Genomic DNA, 24039 nt, shown 5'->3' with positions numbered 1-24039 from the left:
GAGGCCTCACTAAGATCCTTCATATCAAAGTGATCTGATAATAATCGTTTTGTCTCATGCAAAAGATCAACATTATTACTGGCAAGAAGAATATCATCAACATAAAGCACAAGGAAAATGAACTTACTCCCACTGATCTTCAGATAAATACGCTAGTCCACAAGATTTTATTTGAAACCACAATAAGTGATAACTTCATCGAACTTAAGATACCATTGTCTAGATGCCTGTTTCAAACCATAAATAGATTTCTTGAGTTTGCACACAAGGTGCTCTGTATCAGCTTGCCTGGAGCCAAGGGGTTGTTGCATGTAAACATCCTCTTCAAGATCTCCATTTAGGAAAGCTGTTTTGACATCCATCTGATGAAGTTCCAAATCAAAATGTGCTACTAAATTCATGATGATTCTGAAAGAATCTTTTGTCGAGACTGGTGAGAATGTTTCCTTGTAATCTATGCCCTCTCTCTGGCTGGATCCTTTTGCTACAAGTCTGGCCTTGTAACGCTCAATTTCACCTTTAGAGTTCCGTTTGGTCTTGAAAATTCATTTACAACCAATCGGTCTGCATCCTTTTGGTAATTCAACCAAATTTCAAACATCATTAACAGACATAGAATTCAATTCATCTTGCATGGCAAACATCCACATTGATGAATTGGGATCATTGGCAGCCTAGTCAAAACTGATTGGATCTGAATCCAAAGTAATATCAAACTCATGTTCTTGTAAATAAACAACATAGTCATCAGATATGGCAAGCCTATGAGTTCTCTCTGATTTCCTCAAGGAAACATTAGCAACAATATGGTCTTGAATCTCATCAACAACAGGGGGTGCAGGCTCATCCACTATAGGTTGCACAGGTTCGTGAGTGGGGACATTCTCTTGTTCAATGTGAGGCTGTAATACAGTAGACGGAAGTGTCACAGGCATAGGTACAATAACACATTCCTCCTCAAAAACAAAGTTACGAGGTTGAGCAAACTGAAAATCTAAATCATCCTCAAAGAAAACTGTCCGATTTGATTCTACTACTGTAGTAGAATGTGTAGGACAATAGAATCTATATCCTCTTGATCTTTCAAAATAACCTATAAAATGACCACTAATGGTCCTTGGATCAAGCTTCCTCATTTGAGGATTGTAAGATCTCACCTCTGCAGCACATCCCCATACATGAAAATGAGATAAATTTGGCCTCTTACCAGTCCACAATTCATAGGGAGTTTTGGGAACAGACTTGCTAGGCACTTTATTCAAAATATATACTGTTGTTTTCAAAGCATCACCCCATAAGAAATCAGGTAAAGTTAAATTACTTATCATGCTTCTCACCATATCCATAAGGGTACGGTTTCTCCTTTCAGCCACCCCATTATGCTCAGGTGAACCAGGCATAGTGTACTGAGCGTCAATACCACATTCTTGTAAGAATCTAGCAAATGGTCCAGGGTTACGCCCAGTTTCATCATATCTACCATAAAACTCTCCACCTCGATCAAATCTCACACTTTTCATCTTATTTTCCCTTTTAAGTTCTACCTCTGTTTTAAAAACTTTGAAAGCATCTAAAGATTCAGATTTTTCTTGAATAAGATAAATAAAACTAAAACGTGAAAAATCATCTATGAAAGTATATGCCATCACATAGGGTATTGTAGTGTATGATAGTCTGCAACTAACCGCAACTTAATTCCAATATACAAGACTGGTGCTCCGACAAGTATGTCAATGGTCCCACTTGACCATAACATGCAATTATAAGAATAATAACAACAATCATAATAATTATATTAATAATATTAATAATAAAAAAATTTTCCATTTTTTCCAAGTTTTCCTCAACCGATGGGCTGCACCGGCGGGCAGGTTGGCCCACCGGTCCTACCCGTGCTGTAAATCGCAAACAGGGCATTAAACCCTGTTCATTCGTATTTCCTTCCATTGTCCTCTCTCTCTCTCTCTCTCCCAGGCGATTTTGGAGAGCATTTTGATGCTTCCACTCGCGATCCCACTCAACGATCCGGCGCTTTTGTGAAGATTCATCTCCTCCACTTCCAAGTAAGTTCCTTCCTCATTTTCTTCTCAAAACTTGAAATTTGGGGTAGAACTCATGAGTTGTCTTAAATCTCACTTCCTTTCCATGTTTCTTTCCATAAAATAGTGATTTCATATGAATGTGATGCTCTCTAAGTGATTTATTTCTAGTTTCTAGGATTTCCCTCTCCATTTTGAGAAAAACCCCAACCGTGCCCTAGTTTTTCTCAAATTTGGGGATTTCTTCATTTCTTGCTCTTTTCCCCCAATTAATGACTCAATTGTGATGCATTATGCTTGATTTGTACTTAACACACTGTAGAGATCATAGAAAATACCTTATGTGTGAAATCCTATTTCTTCCCATTAAAATCCATCTTTTGTGTTAGGTTTTCTTTGATTTTTTCTTTACATTCTTTGGTATTTGTGGACCTCAATGGCATAGTAGTATATGTCTTTGCATATTCTAATTGGTAGATTGGCGGCATTTCATCCATGAGCATGTAAGCTTCATGCTTTCTCTGTTGTGAGTCTTTTGCACTCTCTCTTAGCTTGGACTTTCACCTTGAGAATTGGGGGTTTTCTTCTTCTTTAATTGTCATGCCTTATATGCCTCTTGTTACCTTGTTGTTTTGCCCTACTCTCTGTCTTGTCACTTTCTGTTTTGTGAAAATTGAGTTTTTGGGCCTTCCTCTTATTGCTCACCCATCTTTCTATTTGCTTTGTTATTCTCTTTTTTTCTTTACTCACCCTGCTTTTCTCTTTTCTTGCCAGGATGCCATATCTCAAAGGCAATGAGCCCGCATCCTTTGGTACTCGACATAAGACCACCGCTTCTAAGCGGAAGAGTGTGGGAACTAGTTCTCCGGCCCCCTGCACAGGGCGACCTGGACCTGCCCGATTTGATCTTTCTGACTACAATGAGGAGCTCTTCCACAGTTCAGAGGCAGCAGCCAACTGGCCGGCCTTCCTGAAGATGTCGGTAATGATAGAGAAGACCGTGGTAGTCGACAACTTCCACAAGGTTCAGCCCCGGGAGAGGTTTACAGCACTGGGCTGGCAGTCCATCCTCCAGGTAGACCGTCTGTGCTACGAGCAGCTGGTTCGTAGGTTCTACTGTAACCTGGAGGTTTCCTATCAGTACGGGGAGTATACTATAGCCAGCATGATGAAGGGGGTGGACATCCAGCTAACTGTGGACACCTTGGCCAGCATTTTGGGCATCTCTGTAGCCGAGCACCATTACTATAGTCCTCCCAGGAGTAAGCCCCTGAGTCCATTCATGAGTTTGGAGACGCCGGACTATATCTACGAGACCATCTGTGGCAGCAGTGCCCGTCCGGAGTCCGAGACATCCTTTTTTCTGGAGGTTCGAGTATTCGCCCGACTGGTCCAGTTCAACTTGCTCCCCAGAGGAGGTCACTGGAACCAGGTGGGCTTCATGGCAGCCTTTTTAGCCTTCTGCATCTATAAGGCTTTAGAGGGAGGTGACGAGCACTTGTGCTTACCCTACGTCATCCTCAAAACCATGGAGCACCACACTTCTCACCCCGAGGATGGAGGATTTCCATATGGCAGGATCCTCACTAGGATCTTCGAGTTCTTCGGAGTGGACCTGAGTGGGGAGGAGGGAAAGACTCCAGCGGACAAGTTCGACAGGGGTAACCTCTTGAGGATGGGTCTCCACACCCTTATGGATACACCTCAGAGGGCAGGAGCTCAGAGAGGTAGGGATAGGAGGGCTGCTCCTATGGAGGAGGAGTCCAGTGAGGAGGATGAGGACTATGTTCCTCAAGATGAGGAGGATGATCTGGTGGATGAGGACATCCCTGAGGAGGTGCCTCAGGAGTCGAGAGGTACCAATCCTGGCTTCACCAGAGCTGCAGCCCCACAGCATAGAGTCCCACCACCTGAGAGTGGTGCATATGATTTTGAGGGCATGATGTCCACCATGAGGGCTTTGAAGGATGGCCAAGATCAGCCGCTAAAAAGGCTGGACAAGAGTGCTTCCAGGGAGGAACGCATCTTGGAGAGGTAGGCTACCTTGGAGGATTCCTTCCTCATATTGGGCCAGGACTTGGACACCACGGCCAACGCCATCTCAGCAGATTTTGACTGACTTCGAAGGGAGGTACGGCTGGTGAACTCGAGGTTTGACTACTACGATCATCGCCTCAACGTCAACTCTAGGCTTCCGGCGAACGTAGTAATCATAGACGACGACGAGGATCAGTGAGGACTTAGCTCGTCCACACTAGCTTCTTATCTGTTTCCTGTTATTGGATCTTGTTGTATATTTCCTTTCTTTACCTGCACTGTAATTGGAATTATTTGTGGGATAATGTATTTTAATAGTGGTTTTTGTGGTGAATTCGTATGTGTGATGACTTGTGTAGTTTAGTTGTGGTGTCCTGTAAATTTTTGATCAGTGTTATATTATATATCTATTGTTTATCAGGTGTTTGTGTACAAATTTTTGGAAATATCATTTTACGTCGTTATGCTGCCGAAATTTCGTTAAACTCTATATTCGATGGGTTATGACACCAATTTAATTTACCTTTTATCTACTTTCACGCATGCCATGAATGAAATACCTAAATGCAACCATCTTTATTCCTTTCTTTCTTTGGCTTTTAACTCTTTAAAGCTTTTACATTAACCCAATCTCATTTTCCTATTATAGATTCTACGAGATTCTAATGGTATGCTGTGAGTGGAGCAGAGCATCATGCTCTGATACCACCGTTGTCACACCCCGTTCACACAGAACCAGGCTAGTGATCGAGTTAACACCGGTTAACCCAAACCTGCCAGGATCATCTGATACAGTATTCCACCACAGCATACACACAACTAAGAAAGAGTTTATCAGTTCAGCAGAAGACTTGGTTTACCTGTGAATATTCTCATAATACTAGATACCCGAATTGTGATACAATAGTTAATTACATGTGGCCCCGAAGGCATGATATTTATACAATAAGAGTACAATTCACATATCAAGTACATAAAAGAAATCATCAAAAATCAGAGTATACAGCTCGGCTCGGTATCAAAGCCTAGAGCTCAGCTCGGTATCAAAGGTTGAGCTCAGCTCGACATCACAAGGTAGAGATCAGCTCGGCATCAAAAGTGGAGCTCAGCTCGGCATCAGAACTGCGGTCCCGCAGCACAACTCTCGCACAAGCAATCAGTGTTGTGCTCTAACTCCTCATGGGCCCACCAGTCCTCTTCAGGGAACTCAACCGTGGGACCCGCCCCATGCTCATCTGGTTGATGACCTACAAAATCATCTAAAAGAGGTGCATACGTAGGATGAGCTCACTAGCTCAGTAATTGGAAAGATGGACCACACAACAGTCCACACAACAAATCACAATCATATGCACTATATGCTATGCAATACATTTTTAAATCACATTCACCTAAGCAACATTACTAAGTCTTCGGTTTAGTGCTACTACAACCACAGTGTGCGTATGCTACGGGTACGAGCCTCGAACTCCATCCTGCGATACGCCCATAGGGCTGTCGAAGAAGGCCCATCCTGAGTACTCGAAAAAGTAAAAACATGCCGACCACCGGCTCTCAACATAAAGTAAATGACTGAAAATTAAAGGTGTTGACTCCAGTAATTTAAAAGCAGTACGATTGGCCCTCTTGAATATACCACTGGGGTTGTTGACTGTCCTAGTGACTAGTCGGGCGTAATGTCTAACCGCCATAGTGACCCGATAATCGCGACAACTACTTCCCCCCAAATGGTAACCCAACAGCTTAACCCCTGTTGGGAAGGGTCGTAGCACGGGACGGTGATAATCCTAAACCGCATGCTCCTATATGACAATAGTATAATTGCATAGTGCCACCGCGTCCCATACCATGGGCCACCAATGCACTCGTTTCCAAGCCAACTACGGCATCTAGTCTATTAATGCATCATGCATAATGATGTCAACATTCATCACAGAAGCATATTATCACTTGGCATTTAGAAAATAAACACAACACCCATGCATAACCATGTGAGGATGACTAATCTACATAGCATTTTCATGATGGAATGACTAGACTAGATACAATTAAATGAATGCCAAACAATGCCTTGAAACAAGGCCAAACGTCCTCTCCCCACTTACCTATAGTGTACAAGGACTTACGCTCGGTACGGGTGAGATCCGGTGCGGGAAGCGTAGGATTCGGTGAACTTATCATGAGTGAGCGGGGTTAGTACCTCATCACTTTGGAATCAAGATTAACACGATACAATGACAAGATCATGTTTAGAATCCTAAAAGAAGGTCACACGTCCGATTTGGGTCCAATCGGACGCAAGAATCACATTTGGAGCCTCTAGGGTGGGTCAGACTGGTGGCCTGTCTGACCCACCGGTCTGGACCGACGGGTAGGTCGGCCCGCCGGTTGGGTCCGAGGCCCAGCTAAGACCGACGGGCAGGGTGGCCCACCGGTCAACCCACCAGTCTAGCCCGCCGGTTGTGCCCGAGGGCCCTGCCCTCTCAGGCGGGCCAGATGGCCCACCGGTCTTGGCGGGAAACCTGCTGTTTCTTCCCAACTTCCCTCAACCTTTGGGGATTCAAATGGGGCTTTTCAAAATACATTCTTCACACATTTAAGGTCTCATAAGATGGTTCTAACATAGATCTAGGTTAGATTTAAGGAATGGGAAGCCATCTTACCTTCTTTGCTCAATAACACCTTCAAAACCCCAAAATCACTTCAAATCCACAATGCTTCTCCAACCTTGTAAATACTTCTTCAAATTCTTCAAGATCAACACATAAATCATCTATTAAACCTTAGATTCATCGTTTTAAGGGGGATTTACAAGATCCCAATAAACCCTACCCCAAATCAAAGGTTTTACTTGGTTACGGTGAAAGTTCAAAGAACTCAACCTTTGCTCGCATCTAAACGTAGATCTAGTGTTGGAGATCACTCTTTCGACGTCGGAATGGGAAGATCAAGCCTCGGCGCCACTAAAATCCATCTCTTTTTCCTCTTCCTTCTCTTATCTTCTTCTTTCCTTTTCTTTTCTCTCATCTTTACTCTTCTCACCAACGTACGAGTGTCATAAATGAGAAAAGAAAAACATAAATGCTATATATACTTCTTAAATAACTAAGTAATTCACATGGGTGGGTCACTCAGGTGGGTGGATGCGCCCACCTGTCCGCCCACCTGAGGGCCAAAACTTGGGATTTTAACAGAATTCGGCCCTCGGCACGAATCTCACTCTTGGCATACGATGTAATATACGTATGCACCTTAATATACGATTACATACCTGCTTTATCCGTACATGACCTTATGATAGGTGCATGTACACGGCTTGGGTACACCCGTCTCTTCTGGCACTGGTTCGGACTTGTCGGACCAGCCGGTGTTTAAGGTCACCCTTGCCATCATAGTCCATAAGGAACCCGCTCTAACTCTCTCCGGTTTGGGTCCTGCATGGTTAAACCGGGTCAACCGTGTAATCAGACCGGGTTTAAGAAGTAGGGTATTACAGTGAAGCTCAAAATGTCACCCTCACACCATCAAGCAAAACTGACCAAACGAAGACTCACCTGTGTTGGCAAGAGCACATCGTTCGTCATATGGCTTTCTTTACTGCAATCCATCCAGATGGTCTATATTGATTCCACATATTTAGGAATTAGCCCACTAAGTGGAAGTCTAATCTCTAAAATTACGAAAACTCTATAGACCTGGATTGTAACTGTATGCCCATTATATTTTTAATAATTTTTCATCAAAGAATTGCTAAATAATAATATGAAAAACAAAAACACATAAAGTTTTAATATATAAAATCATAAGTGTTCCTATTTTGACATATCAGAATAACATCATGGGTTGCATAATAATTCCCTATAGTGACTGAATCAAATAGCACAAGAATTAATATGAAATAACAAAATTATATATTTAATGTGCTAGTGACTAAACCAAATGTCACAAAAAGTAAATCTGTAAATATTTGGTTATGTTATGAGTCAACCAATTAAAACTCATGACACCTTTTTATTTTATTTTATTTTATTTTTTATTTAATAAAAAATATAATATTTTTGTATGATTTCTCAAAAGAAAAACACGGTTTCTCAAAAGAAAAACACGGTTTCTCAAAAGAAAAACACGACTCCTCAAAAGAGAAAAAATATGTAAAAAGTAATATTTTTTTTAATTTTAAACAACCAAACCATACTCACCTTTTGCCACTTTTTTTTTAAGGCAACCAAACCGTACTTACCTTTTTTGTCACTTTTTTATTTTTTATTTTTTTAAGTTTGTAAGGTTATTCAAAAGACAAATCATAGGGAATTTTTATTTTATTTTAATTTAACTTTGCAAGTTTTGTCCTTTAGTAATAATATATAATATATTACTTTTCTCGTTTCTTCAAAACAAAACAACTTGAAGAGAAGAAATTGATTTTTATTACTGGTGGTACAGTCGATCGATTTTTCATGAACGAGGCTTTGATACCATTGATAGAAAATAAATACGGAACGATTCATGAATATCGATAAGCATGCACGACAAACACTACAAAAAACACGTTTTAGGCATACCTGAATCCATGGTTGAAGAATAAAAACTCCTCAATGTCTTCTTGTATGCTCCTCGTACAACACGATCAATGTTGGTCTGGTCTACCCTCTTTTCCTTTTGCTTTTGGTCGTTAGCATCACTTAATGGGTCAATGATAATTATATATAGGGGTGAGGGTAGGGACCAACCCTGCAATAAAATTAGGGTTTTCTCCCCATTAAGGGAACAATACCTTAGGTCCACACATAGTAATAAATATTTCATACCATTAAAGTGTGATAATAGAATCAAATATCTCCATAGAGATCACTTACCAATAATATTGGATTCTTTCTGCTTACTCCATCTTTAGTCAACACCACTAAACCGGTTTTAGAAATAAATCTTTGACTATGCTAGTCCACCTAATTGAAAATCTTACAAAAGGCCCTTTTGACCTTAGGAGTTATGGCTTATCTACTCTCCTAGCAAACACTTCCATGGTTGCGCAGTGTAGTTCAAGCCCCAACCTAGCTGTATGTATCTTTGCCCTCTGCACTTGCTGCTAAGTGCTACAAGTCCTACACCAGTAATTGCTGCTTAGTCTTTGCACTTAAATGCATTCACACACTTGCAGTCGTTGCCTTATATGTTATTCGCCACACTCACTCACTTCCTGTTAATATGCTCGCCACACCCAATCGTTGCCTTGCTCGCACTCCCGTAGCCATCGGCACACTTTGAGCAAGTACATCCACCAGTAGGGAACGATGATCCTTGATAGTCATGACCAATATCACCTCTCATTCTATTTTTCCATCATATTCTCTTTCTCTTTACTAAAGCATTCACAACTTTTTTTGGTTAACCAAGGTGTCCGGGCCAGTTTACGCGTACTTCGACTAATTCTAAGGGAGACTAGTACAACAATACAAATAGGGAATCGAACCTAAGACTGTGCGCCTATCCACACAATCTCTAATTCACCATGATTGGCAACCCACGGATGGGTAACCGCATTACGTCATCACTTAATAAATTTCATATAACGGATTGGATTTAAATGTAAGTTTGTTTTCAAAATGAGGGATGTACTCAATATCATTAGAAAACGAGGAGATTACATCTTGCAAAATAAAAATTTAAGGATGGTACAAGAAAATTTCCTAATAAAATAAGACTAACGAGAACAAGATCCTCTCAGTGCGCCAGCCACTTCAACGTACAATAGATTGCTGGGACGCACTTGTGGTGCATGTCCCAATGCTCCTAGCCATCCAATGCATACTATAAAAATTGGCATATTAGAGAGAATCCAGATCTAGACTAACGATCATAGATCTCTTGCACGCAAATGTTCAAAAACGCAAAAACCCTCACAAGTGAAGATACAACATCCACTACACGTTAAGTGATTGTATCTACAAGCTAAGAAAATATAAGAAAATAGTATTTATAAATAAATTACACAACGTTTTTTTCTTTTTTTTAATGATTCTATCTAATTTTTTAATCTCAATATTTTTTGAAAATTTTCTTGACTTTCAAACATAATCTCATAGAATTATTCATAATGTGTAATTGTGTGTTCCTTATAAATGCAAATCATTATCATTATTGTCCTAAAACTCGGATCAGAATGATCAATATTGATATCAGTCTTTATTGATCCTAATCCCAAGACCAATCCCGAATTTTAAAACTTGATTCCAATTCCTTCTTTTCACGAAACCAGTGATAGTCAAGGCAACAAATTAATTAGACAAAAATTGCAAGAATGCCGCCAGAGGTTTTCACAATCTTGATGATGTGAGTTCTGTTATAGCCCCGCACTTTTATAGCTTTTATGTCAACAGACCCCACATGGCTAATTATACTAACGGGGATCTTCATTCTCATATTGCCCAAACCGTTCATTCATTGATAGACAACGGTACAGTGACATCTCATTCTTTCTTTCTTTTTTATTTTCTTATTTCTTTCAAAAGCGACAATCCATTCAATTCCGGAAAAATCGTCTCCAAGGTTTCCAATCAAGGATTTAGTTATTGATATGATAATATCGCAAGCGATATTGATTCCGATCGGTCAAATATTAGGTATCAATCTCAGTTAATATCAATACGATACGATTAATATGGCTAATTCGATATCGATATTTGAAATCATACTTCCAAACTTGACATTCAACCCTTGGATGCATTTTCAAGCCCTCCCAACCCTTGGATGATTTTTAAAAAGGAGTTGGAGCCCCAAGTTGTTGGAAATAAGCTATATCCTTCAATTCAATAGATATTGGTATTTGGTAAGCATGTAATGATTCTTTTTTCCCGCATCAGGATCTCTCTAAGGTACATCCAATGGTTGGACGGATATAGAGTGCGTGCTTGGGTCCTCCTAACTGTCCAATGCATGTTTGGGAGTGCGTTGGAGAGGATCCATATCATTTATTGTCTCCTTTCAAAATAGAAAATAAATATATTAAATTTGGGAAAAGGTTCTCATGAGATCAGTCTAGGGTATGCTATCATCCCATTTATCACTTTTTTATTTTTTTGGGTACAATTTTTTTAGTTCTTTTTGTAACGCTTCATATCACTCTTATTCTCATATGAAATGTTTTTGTTGCTTTCTTATGTATGAAACCATTTTATCACACCTTATTGGTGAGCTATTTTACATCGCTTCTTAAAAGAAAAAACACTTCCATTGAGTCATGATCTGGTGTGATTTCTATTTCAATTTTATATTTATTTCACAAAATAAATATTTGTTTTAAATTCATGAAATAATCAACAAAAATATTTTTTTTACAAAAATTTTGAAATTATTTTGATTGCATCAATTTGAAATATTTAAAGAATAAAAAAAATCCATTTAATAGTTCAATTTATGCGCATAGGATATTTTTTGAGGAGGTGGTGGTGGTGGTGTGACCATAAGGAGAAGAAGAAAAAAAATGATATCTTATTTTTGACATAAAATTACTATTTTACTTAATAAATTAACTATGTACTTATTAATTACCAAGAGTAAAATAAAATGGAATAGAAATTCTGAAATACCGAATTTCTTATATGTACATCCAGACACACTAGTCGCAAAATGATGCCCACCCCTCATAAAAATGTGAAAATCTTTATCTCTGATGATCCCATGTTTTTATGTGTGCTTCGATTGATCTCATGACCGCGTAGGATATCTACAGTGCTATTCAGAACACTGGCCCTATAAGATGTGACGTGGGATATTACCTCCCCCACCCGCCTTCGTGTGAAAACCTTTCCATTAAAAAGAAAAAACCAATAGAAAAGGATAGGTAACTGTTTGTTAAGTATTTGGAAAATTAAAGAAAAAAGGGGCGTTATATTAAGGAGTTTGGATAAATATAGGTTAAAATTAAATAACTGACATAAATTCTTACCGAATTTAAAATCCTCTACTATCAGAGTTAAGACTCATTCACGGACAGCTTCCACGGTTGCAGTACTGTATTAATTTTCTAATATTGATTCTCCTCGGAGATTGAGAATCGTTTGAGCTTAGATCTTCTGGATTTTTCTCTGCTCGATCCAAAAGAGGCTTAGGATTTATCCTCGATCACTTCGAGGTGGTAAGTCGTTCTCAGATCTCTAATATTTCTGTTCCTAACACTGCAACGCATTATCCGCTTCGTCTATGAGAAAATAGTTGTGATTGTTTTTTGTTGTTCCTTTCCTTCTATCCTGCGACGTCACGCTGGATATTTGATCTGTTAAGTGGCCCTGTTTTTTTGGCCGAAAGTTATAGCGATTTTGCAGGTATTTTCAGTTCCTTGTTTTTGCTGGGCCGATCTGGGGCTACTTTACGACGGGAGGAGTGACAGGATTTAATGAGATCGCATGCAGTTTCTTGAAGTTTTGATTCTCTTATGCATTTTTGTTTTTTCTTCCTTGTTGAATAGAGTTGTTTTGACTTTAATTTTAAAAATCGTTGCCTTCTGATTGATGTGCGTCTAATCGTCAATGTTGTTTACATTGCAATTGCATGCATCTACTTGCCCAACCATAAAACTTAATCCGACCTGCCCTCAATGTCCTTTTAACTGGTTTGAAATCTCCTTTTACTTGATGGTATTGATGTGGTCATTCATTTCCTGCAGATCTTGGCTGTTGACATGGCTTCAACAGCTGGAGCAACATCATGGCTGAGAGGAAGAGTGAAGGCTGTTCCTTCCGGAGATTGCTTGGTGATCACGGGGAGCTCGAAGGCAGAGTTCCCACCAGAGAAGACAATCACATTGGCGTCTATCGTTTCCCCAAGACTGGTATACTATAGCTCCGTATGAAATATTTGTCTTCTCAAGATGCTTTCTTAATAATCTATGTAAGCTTACTTATAATTGTCTTTTCCAACATTTTTTTTTGGGTGAGGGATAAAAGATAGAGTTTTCTGATGGAAAATACCACCTATTATCCACCATCACACCTCTTTTTGTGGGCCGGATGAAGGCTCCCCCTTCAATGAAATACAGTCATAAGATCAGAATTAACAAACTTTAGACTGAAACCTGTTGGTTTATCAAACGAATAAAAAAATTTGTAAAGGTGGCTCGACTACATGAGTTAGAGAGATTAGTATCAACAATTGCTTTTCTTGCTTGCATGTGGATAGTGGGCCAATGGATTTATTGGCTTCTTTACGGTCGCATCACTAATACTAGGCCTCCTTCCGTTACGATTCAAGCTTTCCTTTCTTATGGAGCGGGGCAAGCGATTAATTTGAATATTGAAATGACTGTAGGATATCTGAACTTTGAATAGAGTGAGTTGAGCTTAGGGGCAAGAGATCGAATCCCCTACCTTTAACTTACCCCCCCTTTTCACCCACAACCCAATCAATTCACATTCCCTTGGGTTCTTGTTTCATTATCATAAAGTTTGTTTGTTTGTTTGTTTGAAGGCAATGTTCATTGGAATTTCAACAAGGCAGTGGCTTTACATATCAATAGCATATTCTAGATTCAGTAGTCAGGATTAAGATATGAATATGAAGCATTTAGGTGTCAAGAATTTCATTTGTACATAAGAGTTAACTCTATCACTCTTCTACACTTATTGTAGATGCTGAAGTTTTTGTTGTTGTGAAATATTTATTAATACTGTAGGCACGTAGAGGTGGTGTTGATGAGCCCTTTGCATGGGATAGCAGAGAATATCTAAGGAAGCTCTGCATAGGAAAGGTCCTCCTGCTGAAGCTTTTCACTCTTTATTTGGTGATTGTACTATTTTAACAGAATATCTCTCATCTTATTTTGATGATGTTGGCTTGATTACCACAGGATGTCACCTTCAAGGTAGATTACACTGTTCCATCCATAGGACGAGAATTTGGATCTGTTTTCCTTGGTGATAAAAATGTTGCATTGCTAGTAGTTTCTGAAGGCTGGGCAAAGGTTGTTCTTTCTTCTCTCTGTATACATTGCTGATTTGCAGCTTTAGACTTGCTTTCAAATCCCTGTCATTGCATCTGGCTTTTCTGGGCCAAATAAATTTTATTCATGCAGGTTAGGGAGCAAGGCCAACAGAAAGGAGAAGCAAGTCCATTCCTGGCGGAACTGCAGCGTTTTGAAGAGCAAGCTAAGCAGCAGGGAATAGGTCGTTGGAGCAAGGCTAGTCTAACCTTCTCTGACTTGTTTTTTCCTTTTAGCTGTAGAACAGTTCAGAAAATGTTCTTTTTATCTTGCCTTGGCCTGTGTTTGTTGAGAGAAGGAAGGTTTCTATAATTGGTTTTCTCAGGGATGAGAAAATCTTCTTACAACGGTATGGAGTATATTGCTGTCTGTCCCTGCTCATGCATGTTTATCTCTGCTAACTGATCTGCTCGTTCTCTTGGGTGAATCTTTCTTTCCAATGTTGGTATACTGGATCTTAGTAAGAGCTTGTGCAGGTGCTATCAACTATTACATAGATTAGATTGGATCAGGAGTGATATTTATGGAAAGTACATATGGTTAGGGATTTAGATGGGTGATGCTGTTAAATCACATTAGAGGGCTTATATTAGCAAAAATAATTCTTGGGTTGGGTTACATATGTGCCTGGACCATTGGTCCAAGGGATCTTCATCGTAATAGGCCAGAACTATGGGACTAGTTAAGTAGGATTAGTTTAATCCAAAATTTTGAGGTTATTTGAGTTTAAAGTTAAGCTAAGGTAAGTCCTTTAATGATTAGGATTTTGCGTCCAGATTTCATTCCAAGTCTATGCTTTGTTTTTTAGAGTCCTAATTGGAGGAATGTCAAATACTAGTCTGATTTGGCTTTTCCAAGTATTAGTTTGAGTTCCAAGTCACTATAAAAGTATCACTGAAGTTTTCTTAGCGGCACCCTTGTAGCTTCAGCCTGCTTTCTAGTTCTGTATCTCTCTGAATTCTTCTTAGAATTGATTCGAACTTGAGACTTAAGTTATCTGGCTAACCAAGAGGACTAATCAAAACCTGAATATAGGGCCATTCTGGTCATTATATTTGAAGTAATAAAATTCCTCCCTGGTTCTCTGTTTTCTGGTGATCCTGTGTTGTAACCAGTCCCTAGTTTCTAGGCTGGGACTGGTTATTGTATTGAAGAAGTCTGAATCTGACTGTTCAGATCTCAATGGCATGATACCCTTGGCAGCATTGTATCAGTAGCCTTGCACTTTAAACTTAATTTCACCCGACCCGTCAGAACAAGCCTAGCTGTGTAATGCATCTGGGTGACATGTCTATATGTTTACACAACAGGTACCTGGGGCTTCAGAGGCATCCATCCGGAACTTACCTCCTTCTGCAATCGGAGACCCCAGTAACTTAGATGCAATGGGACTCTTGGCTGCAAACAAGGGAAGGCCAATGCAAGGCATAGTTGAGCAGGTTCGTGATGGAAGCACTGTTCGTGTCTACTTGCTGCCAGACTTTCAGTTTGTTCAAGTTTTTGTTGCAGGAATACAGGTAAAATATCATGAAATTATCAACGTTCTTTTAGCGTACCCTGTACTCTTTTTATTCTGTTCTTTCCATACCTTCTTGTCTACTTAATGCTCATGTACCTCTGTATCTTGGCACAAGTCCCCATCTATGGGAAGAAGGGCTGTGGTGGAAACAGTTATTGACTCTGAAGTAACCTCTGATGAACCTAATGGAGAGGCTTCTGGTGAACCTCGACTACCACTAACATCAGCACAGAGGCTTGTAGCTTCTGCCACATCATCTACTGAAGTTTCTCCAGATCCATTTGGAAGGGAAGCCAAACATTTTACAGAGATACGTGTTTTAAATAGAGACGTAAGTGGGTTTTTTCTGTGTCATCTTGTTCATCAGTCAACCTGTCAATGTTCTCAGTTTCATGTATGATTTGGCAGGTCCGAATTGTTCTGGAAGGTGTAGACAAATTCAGCAACCTTATCGGATCAGTATATTATCCTGATGGTGATTCAGCAAAGGATCTAGCATTGGAGCTTGTAGAAAATGTACGTCATTTTTATATACAATGTGTTATGCCAATTTATTTTTGTTATCTGTTTTTGTTGACTCTTTCAATTAACGGGTATCAAGTATTCATTGCTGTTTCCAGAAACTATAATTGAGATATATAAAGTAGTGATCCTGTATTCCTGTTGCAATGTATGTAACCTGCAAGTAAGCAATTAATTCGGTTCCTATGTTTGCTCTTCTAAACGTGGGGGAAAAGAAAATTCGATGAAATTAAAATCTTGTTACATGCTTCGTTATGTATTGGTGACATTTTTTTTAGTAGCTACACGATATGCATTTTTTCATTAAATTTATTTGTTTGTGTTACTTTACACATGTGACTGTTGCCTTTGCAGCGTGGCCCATAGTTGTCAAGGCATCGCCAAGGCGATGACTTGGCTTCCAAGTGGTTTTCCTGGGGCCTAGGCGACAGTTGCCTTGTGTTTTGGCACTTATTCATGCCAAATATCATTTAAGTAAATGTTTTTTTATGTGTTATTTCATTTACAGAAACTATAATCGAGATATATAAAGTAGTGATACTGTATTCCTGTTGCAATGTATGTAACCTGCAAGTAAGCAATTAATTTGGTTCCTATGTTTGCTCTTCTAAATGTGGGGGAAAAGAAAATTCGATGGAATTAAAATCTTGTTACATGCTTCATTATGTATTGGTGATATTTTTTTCAGTAGCTACACGATATGCATTTTTTCATCAAATTCTTTGTTTGTGTTACGTTACACAAGTGACTATTGCCTTTGCAGCGTGGCCCATAGTTGTCAAGGCGTCGCCTTGGCTTCCAAGTGGTTTTCCTGGGGCCTAGGCGACAATTGCCTTGTGTTTTGACACTTATTCATGCAAAATATCATTTAAATAAATGTTTTTTATATGTGTTATTTCATTTACTTAAGATATTATTCATAAAAAGCAAATACCCCCCTATTTGAATCCAATAAAAATAGTTTAAAAATCAACTTCCAAAAAGATAAAAAGTCAACCTCTAGTCCAAGAATAAAAACTTGATTTTGGTTATATGGGCGATTTACAACTTTTAAATGTTGGGGTTTTTCTTAATTATGAAAATTTTGTAAACTTATCGTGTTAAAACATTGCTAAAAACTAAAAAATTTGAGATCCATAAAATTATTTTTATTCAGGAGATTTTAACATCATTCGCTTTTTAAAATAAGTTTGACTAGAACATAAATTTGTCATTACAACTCAGATTAAGTAATCTTAGACTCGTTGGAAAGCTGGTTTTATGTTATACTTAATACAAAAAGTCTAATGTAAAAATAAAATCATTTGACCGGTCAAACTTATTACAGAACAATAACATTTATCTAAATGTTGATTTTTTATGACTTAATGCAACTTAATGTTGATTTTTTATGATTTGATATGGCTTAATATTGATTTTTTAATGACTTGATGTGGCTTAATGTTGATTTCTTATAATACAATGTATATTTAGCTTCCTAAATAGTGTTAGGAAAGAGTGAAAATAATAAATAAATAACACTTGGTCGCCTTATTCGCCTTAAGGTGTGCGCCTTCTTGCCTAAGGGGTTGTACAGCCCTCTAACGCCTTGGTTCGCCTTGGCGCCGTGACAACAATGGCGTGGCCCTTTCCATTGCATACAAACAGCAACAACATCCAAAACCCTATCCCAACTTAATGGGTTTGGTTACATGGAGATTCCAAGCAAGGACGAGCGTGAGGATCCATGCAAAAAGATTGATGGGTTATGGCTAATTTTAATAAGTGTTGGCTGTCAACCTGATGCACCGCTACAAATCAGCCATAGGCTTATAACGACAGACTATAATAAGGTACTGGCTGTCTACCTGACGAATCATATAGATTGATCGAGCAAATGCATCTTACATGCATTACGTCCACCACCAAGACAACCATCATCTAACCTACTTTTATGAAAGGAGGAATGAGATAACGAATTCTTGACAGCCCCATTAAGCACGAAAAATAATAAGAAATCAAAAGTTTGCACAATAAGAAAATTTCTTTATATTTCATATGACGACAAAAAAAGGTTATGTGGGAAAGCTCTTCCTGGATTTTCACTTCCCTTCTCCATGTAATGTGAAATGGGGATGTGGAGTTATCTTTCATCATCCCCCCCCTCCCAGTACAAGGAATTAGATTTGTCAGAATACTTATGGTCACATATTTTGGGAAACAACCTCTCTGCAAAGTGGGATTAAGGCTGCGTACATTATGACACTCCCTAGACACCTCAGTGGCGGGGCCCTCATCCACTAGGTACACCCTTTATTGAGAATAGTGTGGAGTTCCTCATCACTTTGTCTCACCCATATGGAATGGTTATTTCATATCATTTTAGAGCAGAATATAAGTATCAGATGTGGCCTATCAGCTTCAGCTACTATTGGCTTACATAATCTAACTTTGGGTAAGAATCAGCAAAAGGACTCCAACCCAGACTGATTCGTGTCTGGATTCGTCAGGGCATCTGATTAATTGGTTTTGCTGTAGATTATATACTTATGTGCACAAGGCATACCTGTACAATATATCTGAATGTGTCGAGTTCCTCATCACATTGACCCACCCATATGGAATGAGGACAGAATAGAAATTACCTGTACAATAGATCTGAATGTGAGATTGAGTGGCGGTAGGGACAGCTATCTCATGCCACTAAATTAATAAACTATAACTTGTTGTGGACATGTTTATGTGGGTCTTAATTTTTACCATTCAATCTCTTCAAAGCTTGTTAAGGAGAAATGCTTGGATGCGCCTTATGTCATTCTAAGCACCGTGAATGATAAAATTCCTCTATTTTTATTTAACTGACTCTCTCTCTCTCTCTCTCTCTCTCTCTATATATATATATATATATATAAAGGGTTTGGCTAAATATGTGGATTGGAGTGCCAATATGATGGAGGAAGATGCAAGACGACAACTGAAATCTTCTGAACTTCAAGCAAAGAAGGACCGTTTGAGGATCTGGACAAACTTTGTACCTCCTCCTTCAAATTCTAAAGCTATTCATGACCAGAATTTCACTGGAAAAGTGAGTGAGGTTTCCAACTAGTCCTTTTGAGAAGTCTATCCTCTTAAGATTGTTTAGCTCTTTTATTTCTACTATCTTATTTTTTCCCTTTAAATTTTCCTAGGTGGTGGAGGTTGTAAGTGGTGACTGCATGATTGTTGCTGATGACTCTGTCCCTTATGGTAGCCCATTAGCAGAGCGACGAGTTAATCTTTCAAGTGTCAGGTCTCCCAAAATGGGCAATCCTCGTAGAGATGAAAAACCTGCTGCCTATGCCCGTGAAGCAAGGGAGTTCCTGCGCACACGTCTTATTGGCCGTCAGGTACATACGCTGTTCTTTCTCTTCTTCACTAGTCTATTTCAAAACTAGTGGTTTATCCATTTCTCTTTTCTTTTAATCATCCAATCTGGCAGTTTATCCAAATTTTTTAATGAATTGCTTGCCTACCCTCAGGTTAATGTTTCAATGGAATATTCCAGAAAGGTCACCATGGCTGATGGGTCTTTGCCGACAGCCAGTTCAGCTGATTCTAGGGTCATGGACTTTGGATCAGTGTTCCTAGTGTCCTCTTCCAAGGTTGATGCCGATGATGCTGTATCTGCCCCCCCTTCAGCTGGAAGTCAGCCAGTAGGGATAAATGTTGCTGAGCTGGTAGTTGGCCGTGGCTTTGGAACAGTTATTAGACACCGAGATTTTGAGGAAAGGTCAAACTACTATGATGCCCTTATTGCTGCTGAAGCACGCGCAATTGCTGGGAAGAAAGGGATACATTCTGCGAAGGATTCTCCCGTGATGCACATAACAGACCTGACAATGGTTAGACTTGAACTGTTGTTGTGTTTCTTTTCTCTTCTCTGTTAAGAAGTATTGAATGGAAAGGCTCTTGTTTTTATGGATTCTTGTAATGAATTGTCCATCTCAGGCATCTGTAAAGAAAGCCAAAGATTTCTTGCCATTTTTGCAACGGAGCAGGAGGCTGCCTGCCATCGTGGACTATGTCCTCAGTGGTCATCGGTTTAAATTGCTAATTCCCAAGGAAACCTGCAGCATTGCCTTCTCATTTTCTGGTGTTAGATGCCCAGGTCGGGACGAGCTTTTCTCAGATGAAGCAATGGCTCTAATGAGAAGGAAAATACTACAAAGAGATGTTGAGGTACTAGAATTCCTTGTTTAAGTAGGGATTTTTTTCCCTCATCTTTTTTGATTGGATATTGATTTCTGATTTGTCATGCCAGATTGAAGTAGAAATGGTTGATAGAACTGGAACTTTCTTGGGATCCTTGTGGGAAGGGAAGACCAACATGGTTGTGCCACTTCTAGAAGCCGGTCTTGCAAGGCTCCAAACTGCCTTTGGCACTGATCGGATTCCAGATGCTTACCTTCTTGAGCAGGCTGAGCAGTCTGCAAAACGACAGAGATTGAAAGTGTGTAACACTGGTGATTTCAGTTAAGATTAGTTTCTTCCTATGAGATTGCTTATGGATTTTTTGTTCCAGATATGGGAGAACTATGTTGAAGGGCAAGAGGTTGCTAATGGCTCAACTGTAGAAAGCAAACAGAAGGAAGTGCTAAAGGTGCTTGGTGATTGCTTGGATATTTCGCACCACCTTGCATGTTTTCTCAAGGGAATTACTCACATTCCTGTTATTTTCCCCCAGGTCAAAATTACAGAAGTTTTGGGTGGTGGTAGGTTCTATGTCCAAACGGTTGAAGATCAGAGAGTAGCATCTATCCAGCGGCAACTTGCGTCTTTGAATCTTCAAGAAGCTCCTGTCATTGGCGCTTTTAATCCTAAAAAGGGAGATATTGTCCTTGCTCAGTTTACTATGGACAATTCCTGGAACCGAGCAATGGTAGGAATGACAAACTCCTGATTCTGATTCAATGCAAGAGATTCAGTTATAACACCATATTTATGTTACTTGTAGAAAAAATTTGGTAAAGCTATGTTTCAAATGCTGGCATTTGCCTATAGTTGTAATCATAATTGTCATAGCATGTAGGCAATCCTAGGCATTGGAGGAGGGAAAAAATCAAGGCAACGCTTAGACAACTATGGTTGTAACTTGTAATGGACAAATTGAACCTTTCCTCCTTTATCATAATCTTGGTAACATCATCTTTTAGATGAATGCAGCAGCTTCCAACCGCTGGTTATGGACCATTGCATCTTCTTTTTACCTTAATCTGTTACAACATATTTTGGTATCTGGTTTGCATTGACAGAGAGCATCATTATTTGGCCTAATGTATTTAGATATTTGATATTTCATGAGAGAGGCCGTGTTTGTCATCAAGAAAGCCATTTATGCATAGGCATGATTTTCTCCATTAATGTGGGATTGCTGCCCAATGTTTGATTTTCTCTGTTTATGTCTATTTCCTATATCCATCACAGAGCATGGTTGAAACTCAATCATATGCTACTTTCACTGGGAGATTTTGTAGAGTTACATTATCTATTCCAGTACTTCATACAGGCGGTAAAATTTTTCTTTTGGGGGGTGGTGGGTGGCTGTATGTTACGTGACGATTTTTTTTATTAGTTTTTTATGCTCCTTTCGGTTATGCTCTCTGAAATACTGACTAGAAAAGTATATTATTTTTTATTGCATTATGAAATTTTTCAGAATGAAATTTAATTTTTCTTCTTTTCAATATGGTTTTGAAAATTGATGTGGTCCGTTATGTATCCTAATGATCTTGAAAAACCAAATCGCCTTTCAACACAGGAACACCATACGTGGTTTATAATTTGCTTAGTTAAGATGAGTATTCTCTCTCTTTCCCTGCTAGATCGTATAAGCTATTCTGACTATAAAAAACCTTATATTTGACGTTTACAGATTGTAAATGCACCACGAGGAGCTGTTGAATCCCCAAAAGACTTGTTTGAAGTCTTCTACATTGACTATGGGAACCAAGAAGAAATTCCTTACAGTCGGTTACGGCCTCTTGATCCTTCAGTCTCCTCTGGAGCTGGTCTTGCTCAGTTATGCAGCCTTGCATATATAAAGATCCCAAGCTTGGAGGAGGATTTTGGTCAAGAAGCAGCCGAGTATCTTAGCCAATGCATTCTAGACAATTCTAGGGAGTTCAGGGCAATGGTTGAGGAGAAGGATACCTCAGGAGGAAAAGTGAAAGGCCAGGGGACAGGGACAATTCTATATGTAACTCTGGTGGATGTTGAAGCTAGTTCAAGTATAAATGCTGCCATGCTACAGGTATGAGTGACCTTTTTCAATTTCAATTTTTGTTCTATTAAAGGCTTCTGATCTTCAGCTTCTCTCTGCTTCAAGTATATTGCCCTTTTGAGGAACTATATTCAACTTTCTTATTATGAATAGTTTTGCAGGACTTCCAGCTTACTGTTTGATTTTTTCGCTGATTTTAACTTTTATTTTGCAATGAACTATTATGTTCCACCAAAGATCGAAGTAGCTGATTGATTTATTTTCAATTTAAAAATGTGGTTTATACCCAAATGAAGTAGTTTTGAGGTCATTTATCTGCTAAGTGAATACAAAAACTAGCCGAATAAAGTAATGTACTTTAAAAATATCCATATCTGAGAGCCTGTAGATATTACATTTAATTCATCAACCAATATAAGACGAAGATTAAGAAGAGTGGCATTGATTTCTGTAATGTTTGGTACCCTTGGTGATACACATAGCAAATTTTTTGTTTCCATCACTGCCTAAGTATTTACTCAATATTTTGAATTTCTTTCCATTGCCTTTACCTGACCCTCTACTCTTTTTAACCCCTTTTGTGTGTGTGTGTGTGTTGGGTGGTTTTTTTTTTGGGGGGTGGGAATTGTCATCTTCAGGAAGGACTGGCGAGATTAGAAAGAATGAAGAGATGGGATACTAGAGAAAGACAGCAGGCCTTGGACAATCTGGAAGAATTTCAGGCAAAAGCCAAGCGGGAGAGGCTGAAAATGTGGCAGTATGGAGACATCCAGTCAGATGATGAGGATTCTGCACCCCCTGTTAGGAAAGCAGCTGGCCGCCGATAAATACAACTCTACTTGGAAACGAGAGGTAATTATTGGTGCTAGCATGCCCGTGCGTTTTGATAATTAAAGTGTAGCAGAGGAGCGTATAAGGATTTTTTGTTTTCTAGTCTTAATTCTTTTTTTCTTTCTTTTTTTTCGGGTTCTCCATTGTTTTTGTTCTTCTTCGGCTTCTTTTTTTTTTTGTCCTTAAACTTTGCGGTGAGGGACCTTTTTCTTTTCCTTGCTTATTTTTAGTCAATTAATAAGGTGAACACCAGTCCTCCATCCGGCCTTTTTGCAGAGGAGGCTTGAGAGAATTTTCAATATTTTAGTGAAGCTTATCCGTATGACTGACTGCCTGTGGATTAACTGATCATTTCAACTGGAGAGCTTTTATGCCATCAGGCCGTGCGTGAAGGCCCCATTTCATACCTATCTTCATTAACACCCACCCCCCACCAAAAAAAAAGAAAAAAATATCCATCTTGAGTTTTTGCATGTTTTATTTTGATGCGTTAATTTAAGTCAATTTATTGGGATTGGATTTGGAAGCCTACATTAACGCGTGAGTAACATGGAAAATCCCATGCATTATGAGTCAACTGGTTCTAGATTATTCTCCCAAATTTGGCATGTGGGCTTATCTGGGTTAGTTTTCATCCATCGGTCAAAATGGCCAAATGTGTAGGCCCAGGTGGTAAGAATTGGTGTTTTTGTTGGAAAATCCCGTCCAACCACTTTTCAATTGGAGGTGTTAGAGAGAGAGAGCATTGGGGCATTTAGAAGTGAGTGGAAGACAGTCGTGGTGGGAGTTGTTGATATAGTTCCCCCAACAACCTCATCGTCAGTGGTACTTAGTTACTGGTGATGAGAGGCTGGGCATCAATCAGGCGGGTTGAAATCGT

General features: G+C 39.2%; 1 protein-coding gene across 3 annotated transcripts; it reads left to right on the top strand.

The window, feature by feature from the left end:
• The first annotated feature begins 12033 nt into the window (after positions 1-12033).
• LOC122076871 (ribonuclease TUDOR 1) lies at positions 12034-23481 on the top strand. 3 transcript variants are annotated; one of them, XM_042642477.1, is made up of 17 exons: positions 12034-12207; positions 12739-12903; positions 13744-13818; positions 13918-14031; positions 14143-14247; positions 15360-15566; positions 15684-15899; positions 15977-16084; positions 18984-19154; positions 19258-19455; positions 19588-19950; positions 20057-20287; positions 20370-20558; positions 20631-20708; positions 20793-20987; positions 21981-22358; positions 22967-23481. In XM_042642477.1, the coding sequence occupies exons 2-17, from the start codon at positions 12754-12756 to the stop codon at positions 23153-23155; spliced, it is 2967 nt and encodes a 988-aa protein (XP_042498411.1). In that variant the 5' UTR covers positions 12034-12207; positions 12739-12753; the 3' UTR covers positions 23156-23481. The 3 variants fall into 3 exon arrangements, with proteins under 3 accessions (XP_042498411.1, XP_042498409.1, XP_042498410.1); XM_042642475.1 differs by having other exon boundaries at positions 12035-12210; XM_042642476.1 differs by lacking the exon at positions 12034-12207 and adding an exon at positions 12246-12397.
• The last annotated feature ends 558 nt before the right edge of the window (positions 23482-24039 follow it).

This window comes from Macadamia integrifolia, chromosome 4 (genome assembly GCF_013358625.1).
Source record: "Macadamia integrifolia cultivar HAES 741 chromosome 4, SCU_Mint_v3, whole genome shotgun sequence".
Lineage (NCBI taxonomy): Eukaryota > Viridiplantae > Streptophyta > Magnoliopsida > Proteales > Proteaceae > Macadamia > Macadamia integrifolia.
Note: the sequence above shows the minus strand (reverse complement) of the source record. Positions and strands in the feature narration are given on the sequence as shown.

Coding starts and splice junctions, on each gene's coding strand:
- LOC122076871 (XM_042642477.1), top strand. CDS start 12,754: ATGGCTTCAACAGCTGGAGCAACATCATGGCTGAGAGGAAGAGTGAAG. Junction 16,085..18,983: donor CATTGGAGCTTGTAGAAAAT/GTACGTCATTTT, acceptor ATATATATAAAG/GGTTTGGCTAAATATGTGGA. Junction 20,559..20,630: donor CAAAACGACAGAGATTGAAA/GTGTGTAACACT, acceptor TTTTTGTTCCAG/ATATGGGAGAACTATGTTGA.